At 56.5% G+C, this 15,774-nt stretch overlaps 2 protein-coding genes across 5 annotated transcripts; one reads left to right on the top strand and one right to left on the bottom strand.

The window, feature by feature from the left end:
* Window positions 1-1,558: 1,558 nt before the first annotated feature.
* LOC126047182 (malignant fibrous histiocytoma-amplified sequence 1 homolog) lies at window positions 1,559-10,135 on the top strand. 3 transcript variants are annotated; one of them, XM_049820464.1, is made up of 11 exons: window positions 1,559-1,779; window positions 2,775-3,654; window positions 4,251-4,542; window positions 5,002-5,188; window positions 6,204-6,394; window positions 6,498-6,985; window positions 8,178-8,335; window positions 8,846-9,005; window positions 9,462-9,532; window positions 9,639-9,745; window positions 9,977-10,135. In XM_049820464.1, the coding sequence occupies exons 1-11, from the start codon at window positions 1,587-1,589 to the stop codon at window positions 9,992-9,994; spliced, it is 2,745 nt and encodes a 914-aa protein (XP_049676421.1). In that variant the 5' UTR covers window positions 1,559-1,586; the 3' UTR covers window positions 9,995-10,135. The 3 variants fall into 3 exon arrangements, with proteins under 3 accessions (XP_049676421.1, XP_049676420.1, XP_049676422.1); XM_049820463.1 differs by having other exon boundaries at window positions 9,639-10,135; XM_049820465.1 differs by lacking the exons at window positions 9,462-9,532; window positions 9,639-9,745; window positions 9,977-10,135 and having other exon boundaries at window positions 8,896-8,968.
* A 200-nt stretch (window positions 10,136-10,335) lies between these two features.
* On the bottom strand, window positions 10,336-14,130 carry IRF7 (interferon regulatory factor 7). Of its 2 annotated transcripts, XM_049820467.1 has the most exons (11): window positions 14,016-14,130; window positions 13,730-13,892; window positions 13,302-13,464; window positions 13,131-13,213; window positions 12,906-12,951; window positions 12,664-12,786; window positions 12,414-12,572; window positions 12,128-12,253; window positions 11,585-11,965; window positions 11,328-11,446; window positions 10,336-10,758 (listed from the first exon to the last, which is right to left on the bottom strand). In XM_049820467.1, exons 1-11 carry the CDS (start codon window positions 14,036-14,038, stop codon window positions 10,612-10,614), a joined length of 1,533 nt encoding a protein of 510 aa, XP_049676424.1. In that variant the 5' UTR covers window positions 14,039-14,130; the 3' UTR covers window positions 10,336-10,611. The 2 variants fall into 2 exon arrangements, with proteins under 2 accessions (XP_049676424.1, XP_049676423.1); XM_049820466.1 differs by lacking the exon at window positions 10,336-10,758 and having other exon boundaries at window positions 11,099-11,446.
* Between the last annotated feature and the right edge of the window lie 1,644 nt (window positions 14,131-15,774).

Here is a 15,774-nt window from a genome sequence, read left to right on the forward strand (position 1 = left end):
GACAACGCTCTCAGTAATGAAATTTTTCCTGATATCTGATCTAAACTTCCCCTGCCGCAGCTTGAGGCCATTTCCACTCGTCCTATCTCCAGCCACCTGACAGAAGAGACTGACACCCACCTCAGTACAACCTCCTTTCAGGTAGTTGTAGAGAGCGATAAAGTCTCCCCTTAGCCTCCTTTTCTCCAGGCTAAACACCCCCAGTTCCCTCAGCCGCTCCTCATAAGACTTGTGCCCCTCACCAACTTGGTTGCCCTTCTGTGAACACACTCCAGCACCTCAAAGTCTTTCCTGTAGTGAGGGGCCCAAAACTGAACACAGGACTCAAGGTGTGGCCTCATCACTGCCCTGCTCTGGCTGGCCACACTATTTCTGATACAGGCCAGGTGCTTTCTTGGACACACTGCTGGCTCGTATTCAGCCGGATGTCAACCAGCACCCCCAGGTCTTTTTCTGCTGGGCAGCTTTCCAGCCACTCTTCCCCAAGCCTGTAGCGTTGCATGGGGTTGCTGTGACCCAAGTGCAGGACCTGGCACTTGGCCTTGTTGAACCTCATACAGTTGGTTTCAGCCATCGATCCAGCCTGTCCAGATCCCTCTGTAGAGCCTCCCTACCCTCAAGCAGATCAACCCTCCTCCCAACTTGGTGTCATCTGCAAACTTGCTGAGGGTGCACTTGATCCCTTCATCCAGATCGTTGATAAAGATATTAAACAGAACAGGGCCCAACACTGAGCCCTGGGGAACACCACTTGTGACCCGCTGCCGACTGGATTTCACCCCACTCACCACAACCCTCTGGGCTAATCGGAGGAACAATTCTGGAATAACCTGCCTGCATGAGTGAAAAAGGGTAGATAGTGTGAAAAACAAAGCTTGACCAAATAATAGAAGCGACTACACTGCTGCCCAAGAAGACAATGTCAATCTGTTTTGTTCTTCAGCCTGCCTCGCTGCTTTAAATTCTTGGTTAGTGTTATCCTTGAATTAGCAGTGAAGATAACAGCCTGTTGCAAGATATATTAGGAATGCATGTACTGTAAGGATTGTTAAATTTCAGTTACCTCTGGACCTGCCATTCCCTGGAAGAGTAATGAAGCTGAAAACTATACCTTCTGCACATGCTTTTCCCTGAAGTTATGTGAACAAGAATAGTGATTCTTTCTTTCTGTCTACTGTTAAAAATAAATCCATCAAATTGTAAGCTGCCCCTGAGGAGAGGCAATAAGAAACACCTAAAAATGGCTCTTCTGGCATGTTTTTGTAGTATACTGTGTATGCTACTTGCACTCTTCCCTTTTTTCCCCCTTTCCCCCCTTTATTCCCCCTTTCCTCCCCATTCCCCTTCTTTTTGACCCTCTTAGATCAGCTGCTGCCACCTGTTTAACAGAAGAAATCTTTTTTATTCAACACATGTAGTAGTTTGGTGATAGCATAACTTCTTGTGAGTGTCCTTTCCCTTTTCTGCAACAGTGGTAACACTAAAAGTTTCTTTAGCAAAGGCAGGGACACTGCTGTAAAAAGTTGACTCGGGCGCTGCTCTGCCACCACTGTTGTTGGTAACCTCCAGAGCTGTTCTCGGGACACATGCTTGGCCCTGGTATCTGGCCAGCAGTGCTTGAGTTGTTGGGAGCTGCTCTGAGGATGGATGGAGAAAGAGAGGGTGGGCAGAGCACGGGGGGGCGGGGAGCGAAAAAAATAGGAGGAAATGAAAGAAGCCGAGTGACTGGGAGGATCCAGACGGTGCCACGCTGCAGGGCCATGACCCAGCCCAGAGCCTGTGAGTATCCGCCCTGGCTCCTTGCTGCTCTGGTTCAGAGCAGTGGTGGGAGCCCTTGGCTTGTCTCTCTGATGGTGCCAGGGAAGGGGTCGGGCGTTTGGGAGGGCGTGAAAGCTTGCTTTCCTGCTGGGCTTGTTGCACGTCGCAGGTTTAGGTGGTGATGCTGAGAACTGACGATGAGTCGGTCCTGAGCAGGGTGCCTTGCGCAAGGGGATGCCGTGCTTGGTGTCATCTGGTGAGGAAGTGAAAAAATGGAGAGGAAAGCAAATCTGACCATGTTTTGTTGTAGTATTGTGTGATCCCCATCCCACATCCCCTGGCACTCTTCTCGCCTGCAACCTTCTCTGCTCTAAATGCCTTCCTTTTGGGGATGTTTTTGGCCGTCACAGAGTCCCTTCTCATGCGCCCTGTCCTGTGGGGGACCCTACTGTCCCTGCGTTATTCCCCCGGTCTCCCGGGGCTGGGAGCATCTCTGCAGGGAATTGTAGCGTGCATCTGGAGCAGGGGGAGGATGTGAGAGAGGAAGTGTCTGAAGTCACTAGCCCTGGCCTCAACACATCTCCCTAGCTGTGGTTGAGAGCTGAGGGTGGACTGGGCGAGTTATTTGGAAAGCAGCTCTCCCACTGACGTTGGCTCTGCCCCGCCAGCCTGCTGCTGGGATTAGAAACCTGCCAGTTTTGGGGTAGATGCATCTGTGGCTGGAGATCTTGCAGTGCTTTAATGAGAGCAAAGCTGTTAACGTGATGCTTGGGCTACTGGCCAACATCTGGTGGCCACCGTTTCTTCCTGGGTCTTCAGGCCCAGCCGAGATCCTTGTGCCTCAGCTTTGGTTCCTCTCTTGAGAGGACATAGGACCAGCGCCTATGCCTTGCCTCTGCTTTTCCTTGCTGACCAAAATGATCCCAAAGTCGTGCAGAGCTCAAGAGACAGAATGTTCTGCAACCCAAAGGGTGAAAGTCTCTCTCTTAACCACCTCCCCTGTCCCACGTGTGCAGGTCAGGAGCAGGAGGATGGTTTGCGTGAAGTGACTCTCTCTACCCAGAGGCTGCGCGTGCTGCCACCGGCAGTCCTGAGCAACCCCGGGCTGGAGAGCCTTGACCTCGACAGGAACAAGCTCAGGAGCATCACCGGCATTTCTAAGCTTTGCAACCTGAAGAGGCTAATACTGTCCAAGAACGAGATTGTGGACTTTCCCACTGAAATCCAGAGCCTGGTCTGTTTAGAGAAGCTTGAGCTGAATCAGAACCAAATCCGGGTCATCCCAGAGGGGGTTTTCTCCCACCTCCCCAGGCTTAAACACTTGAGGCTGAACAACAACCGTCTTGGTGCCCTCCCCAAGGACCTGACGGCATGTCAAGGCAGCCTCCAGTACCTCAACATCTCCAACAACCTGTTCCGGACCTTCCCCCAGCCTGTCCTGCAGCTGGCACACTTGCAGGAGCTCCATGTGCAGAATAATGCCCTTCGCCAGCTCCCCAGGGAGCTCTTCCAGGGGCAATCCCTGAAAATGTTCAAGGCCAATGGGAACCCCCTCCGGGAGCCACCTAGTGAAGTGTGCGCTGGTGGCATCCAGCAGATCCGGAATTACTTCAACCAGCTTCAACACAGTTTGGGGCAGGAGGACAAGAGGGTCAAGACCATGTTCCTGGGGGCCTCGCTGGCGGGAAAGTCCACCATCTGCAAAAGCCTGAAGCAAGGGCAAACCAAACTGGTGCCCATGGAAGAGCGAACGGTTGGGATAGAGATCAGCGAGTTCCGGATCGAGGACTTCACGTTTCTCTTCTGGGACTTTGCTGGCCAGCTGGAATACTACATGACTCATCATGTGTTCATCACCCCACAGGCACTTGTCATCCTTGTCATCAATCTCCACATGTAAATGCTGAGCTGGTTTGGATTCAAAGTGGCGTGCGAGAAGAAAAAAGGGGCTGGGCAAGCTTTCCCCTGCATGGGTTCACACCATTTCCATTGGACCTTGTTGCCTGGTCTTCTCACTGCAGGAGTAGCCAGCTCTCCTTCTCCCCCTTTTTGCAGATCACTCTTTTAATTAAGCCACTAGATCTGTGATCACCTTAGCAAGTCCTCTGTTTTGAGGGGTTAGATGAGCATTAACTCCTTATGTTACTTTACTTTCTGCCTTGGCAATACATCTACGAGCTCTCCTATATCTTGTGGTGCTCCCTGAACATGGAGGGAGCATCAGGTTTGGGCTTTGTGGTACAGAGGGATGCTCCCATCCATAGCAGGGACAGACTTTGCTACACCCCATAGCTTTAACTGGCTTAGCTTAAGGATGGGAAACTTACGAATGAGCTTGGATATGGCCCAAGACAGATTAGGACATCTGAGCTCTTCTCCAGTTAGCCCCTGGGACAGCATAAGGTACATGGTCAGGCCTGTGCTGGTGGAAGCTGGCTGTAGAGCCGGCAGGTTAGATGTGAATTTGGGATTTTCTTTCTCTCCCTTCCCAGGTACCAAACTAACGACAAGACTTTTAAGGAGCTCGTCGGTTTCTGGATCAACAACCTGTCCATGCGAGTCCCAAACTCGGTGGTGCTTCCCGTGGGAACCCACGTGGACTGCTGCCAGGAGGAGGAGGTGGAGGAGAAGAGGTGTGACATCATGGCCAAGATCGCAGCCATGCTGATGGAGAGAAAAAGCAACCTCGCTCACTTCATCGACAATCTGGAGGGCAGTGAGGAGCCTGAGTTTTACGTGGACCAGTGGGAGAGGCTGAAGGAGATGGAGAGCTGCACATTAACAGTAGGCCTGAGATAGTCATGGTTCTTTGCTGTCTGTGGTCACCCTGTTGTCTCTGGCAGCCCGGCATGCTACTGGTGATGGTGACCTGGTGCTAATGCATCAGGCTGCTACTGCAGCCACTACCCAGGGCTAGGGTGGATGTAGTAACCCTTGGCTGTGACCTGCTGCATCCTTCTCCCTGCTCGGTGGTGAGCATCTCCTCCTGTGGCTTGTGGCAAGTGCTTGGTGAGGAGCGGGGGGGAGGGGGAGGGGCGGGGGGGAAAGGAGCATTTACCATCCCCAGGTGATTTTCTGGGAACTGCTGCAAAGCAAAGGTGTGAAGGAAGAGCCCTCTGAAGCTGAGCCAGCGGCACGTCCCATCCTTGGTGACCTCTTTGGCATTAGGTCCCTCCTTTACCTTGCAGGCTAAAAGACTCCTCTGGATGTGCTTTTGGCAGGTGTGTGCTTTCTTTCTTCCAGATCTTAAACTTAGTTGCTGTCAACTGCACAGATCACCGTGATATCAAAAAGCTTGAGGCCACTATTCTGGAGCATGTGAAGAATGAGGAGCTCTTCCCTGAGGTTGTCCGAGTGCTGCCGCCCGTCTATAGGCAGGTGGAAGCTGCCATTGTAGATATCGCACAGGGCGAGGAGTTGGCAGACCACGGTGAGTGGTCCACGACCCCCACCACACCTTCCTGGGACGACCTGCTGTCCTACGGCTGGGACGGGCTCTCCAGTGTTTCCTGCACCTTCTGGCCCCATTCACATGGTGGTGGGGTCGCTGCTGAAGACCTTGCAGTGTTATTGCTGGAGCATTAATTGCTACTACCCAGTTCTGTCATTATGAGCATCTGCCTCCAAGGCAGGTACCTAGGGAAAAGCATAGGAAAAGGCCCAGCGTGTCTTCAGCAGGAGGCTCTGCCAGCATCTACCAACCTGTGGCTGGAGGTACCTGGAGCTGGCCATGTTGTCTGGTTTCTTTCTTTCCGGTAACATTGTTCTTTCTCCTCTTTGCTCTATATAAGCAATTAAAAAATCTTGCAGGAAGGAGCTCCACAGTTTTAATGCTTCTGTGTGGTTTCCAAACCTACATCCTGCTGACTTTATTTAATGGCCCCTACCACTCCCTAGCCCCTTCTCCGTGTCTCCTGTGACTTAGCAGGACTAGCAGGCAGCCCCAGCTCCTTGCTTCACTACCTAAAGCAGGTAGGAACACCACCAGCACCAAGGGTGTTATCTCTGGCTCCCCTGGCCACTGTAGGATTAGAGGATGAGGAGCAAATGCTTTTCTTTTGTGGAGATAAGCCAGGTACTGTTGCCTGTCTCACTGCATGACTAAATGACAATCTGAGGTTTTCTGGCTGGAAACAAATCTGCTCTCTCAAACAATGAAAAAAACCGCAGTATTAGCCTCATTTATCAGCTGCTCTGTTGAGGTCCTGGCAGGCTGTTGGCACTGCTGAGGCAAGGCAAGACCATGGGAGCAGGCAGTGGGACAGCTGAGGATGGGCAAAGCATTTTGGACCACAGCCACCAAGCATCGTGCTGGTCCCAGCTGCTTCCTGAGGGATGGCATGGGTGACATTGGGTGCTGCTGGTGTTTGCTGGCTCTCTAAAGCATCTGCCTTGGAACACTGGTGTCCAAGAGATGTGTGCTGAGCTCCTGCATCTCCCTCTAGGCATGATGGACCTCCAGTACCTGCTCAGCAAACTCTCCCAGTGTGAGCACCTGGCTAACCTGGGCAGAGAGCTTCTCCAGGACATCTTGCGGTACCTCCACCGCGTTGGGCTTGTCGTGTGGTACGAGGAAATAGAGCACCTGGAAAGCACTGTTTTTCTCCAGCCTACCTTCCTAATAACTATGTTCAAGGTGAGCGTGGGGATCAGGACTGTATTCTCTGCAGGTCCCGAGCTCTGCAGCTTTGCTGGGTTCCTCTCATTGCCGCCTCTTCTCGCCTTCTCTTCCCACTCAGCTCCTTGTGAGGTACCGCCTAGTCCACCAGCTCGAGAGCATCTCTCTGGACACGCTGATTGGGGAACATGCTACCATCAGAGACAGGTCCAACTGGGTGTGGACTTTCAAGTCAAAGGCAATGCTGTGCCACAGGGCTGTGCGTGCCTTGGTGAAGCACCAGCTCTGTTCAGAAGGGATGCGGGACATCTTTGAGGAAATCATGGGACATAGGCCCCCCAGCAGGAGAGGGAAGCTCTTCAGCCTCCTGGAGCACTTTGAGCTCTGCCTGGAAGTGAGGCACACCAAAGCACTCAACCCACAGGCCAGTGAGTTTGTGCCCGGGAAGCCATGGGAGACAACGCAGGGCCAAGGCGAGTCCTGGTACTTGTTCCCAACCTATCTGAACCAGACCGAAGAGGTCTCTGAGGTGTGGGGAGGAGATCACCCTGAGGACCTCCACATCCGTGCCTACTTCTCACCCGAAATACCTGAGGGTTTCTTCCAGAGGTAAGCAGTGGTCTCCAGCCCTCAATGAGGCTGTGCAGTTCAGGGTTTGCTCGACGCAGCACCAGTATGACTGACAGCAAGCCCTTGGCTGTCGAGACCATATCAGCTGGGGCATGAGGCTATGACTCAGGAGACCAGGGTGGCTTCTCGGCTCTGCCACAGACATGTGGAGCCCTGGATGAACCATTTTGATGTTCATTACCTGGATGTGAGCAAGGACCATGCTCCTTCTGCTTCACCTTTCATCTGGGGTGGTTTTTGGCTACTCTGTGCCCATCCAGGCAGTCAGAGGTCTCCCAGTCCCACCTGAGGATGGTCCAGTTTTTACAGGTGCTGGGACCGTTCCAGTTTCTGGAAGGTCTCCTGGCCTTGTGGGGTTCTTGATTTGTGTCCAGAGCTTTATCTGATGGTGTCATGACTTAACCCCAGCCAGCATCTGAGTACCACACAGCCACTCACTCACTCCTGCCCCGGGTGGGATGGGGAGAGAATCAGAAGGGTAAAAGTAAGAAAACTCATGGGTTGAGATAAGAACAGTTTAATAATTGAAATATTGTAATAATAATAGTAATGTTGTAATGAAAAGGAAAATAACAAAAAAAGAGAGAAATAAAACCAAAGAAAAACATGTGATGCAAATGAAATACAATTGCTCACCACCAACCAACTGATCCCAGCCCGTTCCCAAGCAGCAGCCTCCTGGCCAGCTTTCCCCAGTTTATATCCTGAGCACGATGGCATATGGTCTGGAATATCCCTTTGGTCAGTTGGGGTCAGCTGTCCCAGCTGGGGCCCCCCCCCAGCCTGCTCGCTGGTGGGGTGGGGCGAGATGCTGAGAAGTCCTTGACTCTGTGCAAGCACTGCTCAGCACCAACTGAAAACATCCATCTGTTATCAACATTATTCTCATCCTAAATCCAAAACACAGTACTATACCAGCTACTAGGAAAAAAATTAACTCTATCCCAGCCAAAATCAGGATAGATGGCCAACTCTGGAAGCAGCTCTTGGCTTAAGAGGCTGCTCCTGCTGCTTGAGCTTTCAGTAGGGCAGGGTCCTCATTTGATGTCTGCCTCTGTTTCTGCTGAAATTGGGTTCATACTTTTCAAGTCCACCTGCTGCCACACTTCCTCCCAGTGTCAGAGATAAGCAGGGAGGAGAGTGGCGAAAGCAGTGGACAATCTCCTTGCAGGTTCCTGGTGAAAGCTTGTTCCTTCTACTCCACACACTGGGTGGCCAAGGCAACCTGCCTGCTCATATGCAATGGCAAACCTCTGCTGATCAAAGAGAATAACCAGAGGGCCTACAGCTACCTGGAGCTCCGATGCAGAAAGCCAGCAGGCAGGACAGGTAAGGATTCTTATTTCATGACTCCCAACCACATGTCTCTCTTTAACTGCCACCTCCACTCCTCTGGGCAGAGCATCCCAGAAGCCTCTGCCACGTGTCCTACTCTGGCCAGGGTCCACTAGCAGTTCAATTAAAGATTTTCCCTTTCTCCATGCAACCTGGTCAGGATTCCTCTCAAGGTGTCACATGAAAGTGGAAAGTCAAGTTTTCAGTATTCTCATGGAGCAAACGGGTCATCCTTCCCCATAAAGTCCCAGCAGAGTATGGTCTCAGGCTGGGTCTCCAAGTGATAAACAAAAGGGCCATGTGAGTTGGGAAGCGCTTCCAACATACCTTTCAATTCCCTTTGAAGGCTGGTGGGCCTTGGTTAACTTGAGAAATGGAACTGGTCAAGCCATTCTGGCTGTGGTCCAGCAGGCTGGAAACGATGCGTGCATCACCACAGCATCTCCTGAGCTGCCACAGTTGGGTGGCTGTGAGTAAGCAAGATGTTCTCCTTTTGCCTGGAAGGTTTCCAGTTTGCCTGGGACTTCCTTATGGCAGTTGTCTTCATCATCCAGAAGCTCGCTGAGGAGTGGCCAGGGCTCCACATGTGCGTGAAGACTCCCTGCCGAACGGCTGGTTGTCCTGCGGAGCTCATCTGGCCAGACATGGATGGCACAAATGCCATGTACGTATGTGCTGTGCTGCTCCAAGCTGAGGGCTGGAGCTGGGTGGTTGGTACGGCAATGCTGGTGGGGCTGGTCAGCTTCCAAAAGCCATGTGAAATCAGTTGCAAAACTCACTGGGCACTACATTGCCCTTCTCCTGACTGTAGTAGCCCATCCCCCATGTGGTGGTAGCATTTACTTGTGTGGGAAATTCAAGTGTGGAAAAAAAAAGGTGAAAAAGTCAAGAGTCTGGGGCTCAGGCACATAATGTCCACTCTGGACAGGTGCCCACATCCCCGTTTCATGAAGAGCTGAAGGTGCTCAGGCACCTGGGAAGGCAGCAGCCATCCCACTGATGGCAGGACCTCATGTCGGGGTCGAAAGAGGGAGCCTCTTCCATTGCCTTGGCATTGTCTTCCATGGGAAGCGCTGAGGGCAGCTGCTGCTCCTTCTTCTTGGGGCTTTTTCCTCCGCAGGACAAAGGAAGACGTTAAAACCTGTGGGACTTGCGGGCACCGCTTTGGCGCAGAGCTGCTCCTGCCCAAAGGTGAGCTGAATGGTCCTAGTTTTGCGCCACAGCAGTGCTCGGGGGGGAGGAGGGCTTGAGGGGTTCATGGAACTGAGGTGCTGACGGTGTCCCCCCATCCCCACAGTGCCCAGGCAGCTGGAGGAGCCCCCGCTGCAGCCCTCTGCTCACTATTACGTGACAAGCTATGGGACCACCACCTTTGGGCCCAGCAGCATCCACGTCAATCGGCAGGTAAGGAGGCTGCCACCTCCCCTTGCTCTGGGTCCAACATTGATGGCCAGGCTCATCCTCTCCTCTTGCTCCTGAAATGAGGGGGTGCTCCTGCTTCCAGCCTGGGGAGGGGACACCCTATCTTCAGGCAGTGCTCTGGTTACCACGCTCCTCCCTGAGATACCACCACCTCTGCACCTCGGAGCTGAGCTCCGGGTGCTTCCTGTTGTAGTTACTGCCTTATTTTTCCAGAACATCTCAAGTGAGTAACCCTGGGCCAGCGCGGAGGTGCTCGCCGAAGAATTATTTTTCTTTAGCCAAAGCCAAGCTGTCCTCAACACGCTTTGCTCGCAAATCATGTTTGCAGCCTCAGTGCATGGAAATAAATGCATCAATAAATACATGCCTGCATGCGGGGGAAGTCACCTCATTTACACAAATGTTAACGGGGAGAAGGTGCTGACAAGCGCCCCGCTACGAGCCCACTGCCAGCAGGGGCTTTGCTGGGACAAGGCTGGCCACGGACCCCCATGGTGTTGGGGGATGGTGGGGGGGTGAAAGTCTCAGACTGAGTGTGGGCAGATGTCCAGGCAACATCAGCAAGCAGGAAGCACCTTTCCATACATATATATATATTTAAACTTACAAAACTTAAGAAAATAAATCTGTAAATGACCACACTCCACAAACACAACGTGTCAGCTCCAGGACCAGCTAGTGAAGCTGTCCTTGCTGGGGGGGGGAGCGGAGGACGAAAGATCCCCACCATAGGCATTCCACCACAGCATTCCTGGGGGGATGCCGGTTTGCACGGCCTCCGATACCCAGTGGTCCCCTGCCGGCAGGTGCCTGTCCCGGGGGTCCACGGGGAGCGGGGTGGGTGGGAGTCAGTCTATCTGCATGTTGCACTGCTCAATGAGCTCGAAGAGGCTGAAGGAGTCGGAGAGCTGCAAGCTGACGGTGCCGCTGTCGAGAGAGGAGGCTCCCTCCCGCAGCACCTGCTCATACCAGTACTCGCAGAACTTGGGCACCAGCTGCGGGAGCAAACCGTCAGGGTTATGGGCAGGGTTAGGGGCAGCTGCCTGATGTGGCTGCAATGCCCTGCATGGCCCTGTCCTCCTGGAGCAGAGGAAGGAGGTGTGCGGGGCACCCTATAGCTCCCCCAGCCCCTAAGGGTCCCCATCCCTGGGCAGCTGCCTCCCACCCCATCCTGCTCAGCCCCCTTCCCAGGCACCAGCCCCCCCCCCATTTCCCTTGTTCCCCAAGGCTTCCCTTCCCTGGGCACAGTCTCCCATCTCCCCCAGCCCCTGAGGGCCCACCTCCTCAGGCACCCAGACCCCCCCTCTCCCCCAGACCCTGAGGGTCAGCCCCCCCCCAGCTACTCAGACCCCCATGTCACCCAGACCCTGAGAGTCCCCACCCCCAGACCCCAAGGAACCCTCATCTCCCCCAGCCCCGGAAGGTCCCCCTCCTCAGGCACCCAGAGCCCCATCTCCCACAGACCTCCAGAGTCCCCCTCCTTGGGCACCCAGACCCCCGTCTCCCCTGGCCCCCAGGAGTCTCCCCCTCCCTGGGCAGCAGAGGTGGGTGTTGGCCCCTGTACCTTGACCAGGATGAGCTTGGACTCCTTGGGCCTGGCCTTGGAGAAGGACTGCCCAAAGCAGAGGTAGATGGTGAAGTCAGGGGACCGCTGCCTTTGGCCATTGCGGAAGTCCCTCAGCTCTGCACGAGGAGACAGGGCTCAGTTTTGGGGTGAGCCCAGACGACACAGAGGGGCTGGGAGGTTTCAGATGCTTGTGACATCCTGGAGCTGGCTCTCACAAGCTCCAAAACGAGGATGGGGGGGATGCCCCTGCCCACCTGTGCAAAACTCATTGAAGTCAAAGATGGGGGTTTCCTGGTCCCGGCAGAGCAGGTTGCGTGGGGGGTCCCCGACGCCCTCGAGCTGCTGAGACAGCGCCCAGAAGACCTTGCACTTCTTCAGGCGGGTGGCAAAGAGCTTGCAGGCACGTTGCTCCAGCTGCAGCCCTGCGTTGCCCAGCAGCTCCTCGGTGAAACGCCGCTGCTTACTGTCAGCCAGCTCTGCGGGGCTGGGGAAGTGCACCAGGTGCCCGGGGCGCAGGACCACCGCTGGGTCAGACGACTGGTACGCCAGCAGGCACTGGCTGCCCCCCACCTCCTCCTGGTGGAAGAGCTTCCCCCGGTAGTAGATGCTGATGTCCAGGATGGGGATGATGCCACCTGTACCAGGCAGTGATCAGCAGCTGCGTCCCCCCAAACCCAAATGGTCCCCGCCCCAAAATGTCTCCCTGGGCATTAATAACTATTAATAATTACACTATAGTATTTATTATTAATAATTATAATAATTATTTGTAGCTATTAATATTTAATAACCCTCACCTGTGTTATCCTGCGGTGGCGGTGGCAGTGGCGCAGGGCTAGTGGTGGGGGCGAAGAGCATCGCCTCCCCTGGGGACAGCCCAGGAACCGTGATGTCTGGTGGGTGGCACGGCAGCGGCATGGCCCCTGCGGCAGGAGACGGGCAGCATCAGCATCGTGATTTGGGGGTGCAGCAGGGTGGGAGGGGTTGCTTCAGCATGGGGTACGTGTGGCAGCACCCCGTCCTCTTCCCGCCCCATTATGGTGGTCCCATGTGCAGACCTGGACCCTGCCCCACAGCACCCACCTGGCTCCTCCAGCAACATGGGGTCTGTGGGGCTGTAGGCGCCCAAGGGGGGCTGCTCCACTGCAGGCACCCATTGCTGAAATGGCGGCGGGGGGAGGCAGTTGTTTTGGTTGGGGTCTGGGTGAGGCTGGAGCAGGGTGTCCTGGTGAGGAGCATCCCCTGCAGAGAAATCACCGGTGGGAAGGGGCCAGGGTCACCCACCCATGGGGTCACTCCCCACCCTGCACCCCACGAGCGGGGTCGGTCTCACCTGCAGTCTCCCACGATGGGGTCGGGTGGTCAAGGTCACGGGGGGAGATGTCGCACAGCTTCAGCACCCACTGCAGGGCCTCCAGGTCATCCAGCATCGGGGGCTGTGCAGGGTCAGTGCTGCCTGACAGGGGGCACAGCAGGTGGGAGGTCTCACAACCCCAAAAACAGCTGCAGCTGAGCCTACTGGGGGTGGGGGGTGGGGGGGGGGGTCCCCCAAAAAATTGGGGAACCAGCACCTACCTGGGGGAGCGATTTCTGGGGCCACGTCTTGGGGATTAAGCTCCAGCTTTTAAGGGAAGCGGGATGGGGTCTTACTACCGTGGATGGGGGGGCCCAGCCTTCCCCTGCCCCACATTTCAGCCAGGTGCTGGGCTCCAGCTCAGGAGCCCCCCCAAGGACATTGGGGTGCAATGCCCGAGTGGCAGCAGCGGGTTCTCCCTCAGGCCACCATGCCCACCCTGTTACCTGTGGCTGCTGGTGCAGCGGCTGCTGGTCCACCGCAGGGTCGGGGCTGCCGAAATCTCCCGCCTCGCCACGCCAGAGGGCGTCTAGAAGGAGAGCGGCGTGAGTGGGGTGCCCTGAGATCGCCCACCCTGCTCCTACCCCCGACACAGCCCCCCCTGGGGCCAGGCTCACCTGGGGTGATGGCAAAAACCTTGTGCGGGTCGTCACCACTCGTGGAGTGGTCGTCCACCAACCTGAACATGCGGGTGCTCCTCAGGGCGCAGCGGAAGTTGGTCTTCCACTTGGCTGGGTCCTCGGGGCACCCCTCATACCGCCCACTCGCCTTCGCCCAGGCCTAGGAGGGTTGGGGGGGGCGACAGGGGTGAGCGTGGGGACCCTGGCTCCACGAGTGTGGAGGTTTCAGGGATGCCTGCTCTCCCCCCCCGTCCCCAGTTCCCACATCCCACCCACCCGGAATACCTCGAGCTCGCTCCTGGTCGCCCCCATCCCACCCACCGTGACAAAGACCCCGAGGCTGCTGCGCGTCCCCTCCAGCCCCCCCCTCCCCGAAGATGCGAAGCTCCCCCCGGTCACCCCCGCCCCCCCCCCCCCCCCCCCACCTTGAAGACCTCCAGGTCGCCGCTGGTGACGTCCTTCCTGGCGTTGTGCTTCCAGGGGACGCGGAATTTGCTGCGGGCCGGGTCTGTCCAGCGCAGCCCCTGGTAGCTCCCGCTGCTGACGGCGCTCACCAGCCAGGGCCCGAACCGCAGCTTCTGGGCCTCCCTGCGAGCGCGGGGCCGTCACCGGGGGCGGCCGGGACGGGGACACGACACACCCGGGGTCGGCGACCCGGGGAGGGCCGGGGAGGGCCGCGGAGGGGGTGGGGGGGGTGGGGGGGGTGCTTACCCCTCGCTCTGCAGCGCTGCCATGGTGCCGCCCGGTCCCGCAGAGCCCGTGCCGGGGCGGGGGGGGGGGTCACCTCCCGGCCCTTTTATTCGGCCCCGCCACCCGCTCCCGCTTTCCTGGAAACCACGTGACACTTCCGAAAATGAAAGCGTCGCCGGGGGCCGCCCCCCGCCGCGGAGGGGGGTGGGGGGCGGGGTGTCCCACGCACCGGTCCCCGGGGATGCACCCGCGGGGGCGGAGGAGGGGGATGCTCTGGCCCCAGCCTGGTGCACCCTCCCCCCGGGGGGGGGAAATGCTGGCCGCGGAGCCCTGCGCACCCCCCTCCCCAAATTAACACTAATTAATAATAACCGAGGCTTCCACCTTGCCCTGCACCGGCGTGGGACGCAGACCTCGGTGGGCAACGGGCAGGATCAGGCCCCCCCGTCTGGGGCGGGGGCGCAAAACGCCTGTGACCCCACGCTGGCGCTGCTCCCCGTGGGCTGTTGTGGCCCCCAAAAGTGCTGGTGCGGGACAGCCGCACCCCGAAATTAAGCACCGCAGATGAGCAAAGGGGCAGGGGGGCGGCCGGGGCACCCCGAAACGCTCGGGCTGGGCCCGAAAGCAGCTGCACCCGCCGCCGCCACTGCCGGGGCTTTCCGGGGTGCACCGGTGGCACAGGCCAGGCACGCGGGGCTCGGCCTCGGGGCTGGAAACTCCCGCGCCTGCCTTGTTTATCTCTTATATTTGTCTTAATCCTTCTTCCTTCTAGCTGCCTTGGTTTCCACACCAAGGACGTGCTATGACAAGATGAAAAAAATAAAAGCAAAACCCAGGAGGGCAGTGGGCGCTGGCCTCGCTCCCCGCCTCCGGGAGCCGGTTTTCCCGGCTCTCCCTTTTCCCGTAAAGGCGGGGTGCTCCTGCAGGCCTGGCACTGCTCCCGGCACCGTGCCCACTCTCGGCTCCTCAGGTCCAACGCCCGCAGAGGCGGGTGGCAGAGCACCCCATCGACCTTGGCCGCGGCAGGAATGGGGCCGGGAACTGCTGGGAGGCAGTTTTTGTGCCTTGCGGCTGCCGCGATGAAATCGGGGGACCGCTTGGGATGCTAAATGGGCATGCTGCTGGCCGGCATGGTGGCACAGCAGTTTCATAAAAAAAAAAAAAAAAAAAAAAAAGGGGAAAAAAAGGAGGAGGAAAATCAACCCTGGGGTCGTGCATCAGCCCCATGCGTGCATTTCAGGGCCAGCATCGCCCTTGCAAAGGGATGAACCCTGTGGGGGTCCCCACCAGCCATGCCAGGCCCCAAAAGGGAGAGGGGGAGCGGGCAGAGGTGGGAGCCAGGTCCCAGTGGCCGGTGCACAGCGGCAGCCCATCCCCCCCCCCCCCCCCCCGAAATGGGAAGCAGGGCCAGGCTGGGGCTACAGCTGGTTTCCAGTAACACGGGTCCCAGGCACAGCTGGCCGTGATAGAAAATGGTCAGCCTAGGCTTCGGACCATTGTGGTGCAGGTTATGTAGATTTTTGCATTAAATTAGAGGAAAATTAGCAAATAACCATGATATTAGGAAGGTCACACCCGGCCCAAGCATGCGCTCATCTGCGTTGCTCTTCCTTGAGCTCCTTTAAGCTCTGTGGGGAGTGGTAAAACAAACCAAACCACTCCAAGATTTGCAGGAGTTTTACAAGTTTATTACCCAAGGACAAGAGTGGTGGCTGTCAGGGCTGAAGCACGGGATTTTGCCCTCTTCCCCTCTACATTTCCTACTTTTGAGGAAATTTCC

This window comes from Accipiter gentilis, chromosome 17 (assembly GCF_929443795.1).
Source record: "Accipiter gentilis chromosome 17, bAccGen1.1, whole genome shotgun sequence".
Taxonomy (NCBI): domain Eukaryota; kingdom Metazoa; phylum Chordata; class Aves; order Accipitriformes; family Accipitridae; genus Astur; species Astur gentilis.

Bases quoted from the DNA above. Each gene is read 5' to 3' on its own strand.
- LOC126047182 (XM_049820463.1), top strand. From the start codon at position 1,587: ATGCTTGGCCCTGGTATCTGGCCAGCAGTGCTTGAGTTGTTGGGAGCT. The intron at 1,780-2,774 runs GTGAGTATCCGC...CCACGTGTGCAG, and splicing joins CATGACCCAGCCCAGAGCCT to GTCAGGAGCAGGAGGATGGT. The intron at 6,395-6,497 runs GTGAGCGTGGGG...CTTCCCACTCAG, and splicing joins TCCTAATAACTATGTTCAAG to CTCCTTGTGAGGTACCGCCT.
- IRF7 (XM_049820466.1), bottom strand. From the start codon at position 14,038: ATGGCAGCGCTGCAGAGCGAGGG. The intron at 13,214-13,301 runs GTGAGCCTGGCC...CTCTCCTTCTAG, and splicing joins GGTTTTTGCCATCACCCCAG to ACGCCCTCTGGCGTGGCGAG. The intron at 12,787-12,905 runs GTAGGTGCTGGT...GCCCCCTGTCAG, and splicing joins CCCAGAAATCGCTCCCCCAG to GCAGCACTGACCCTGCACAG.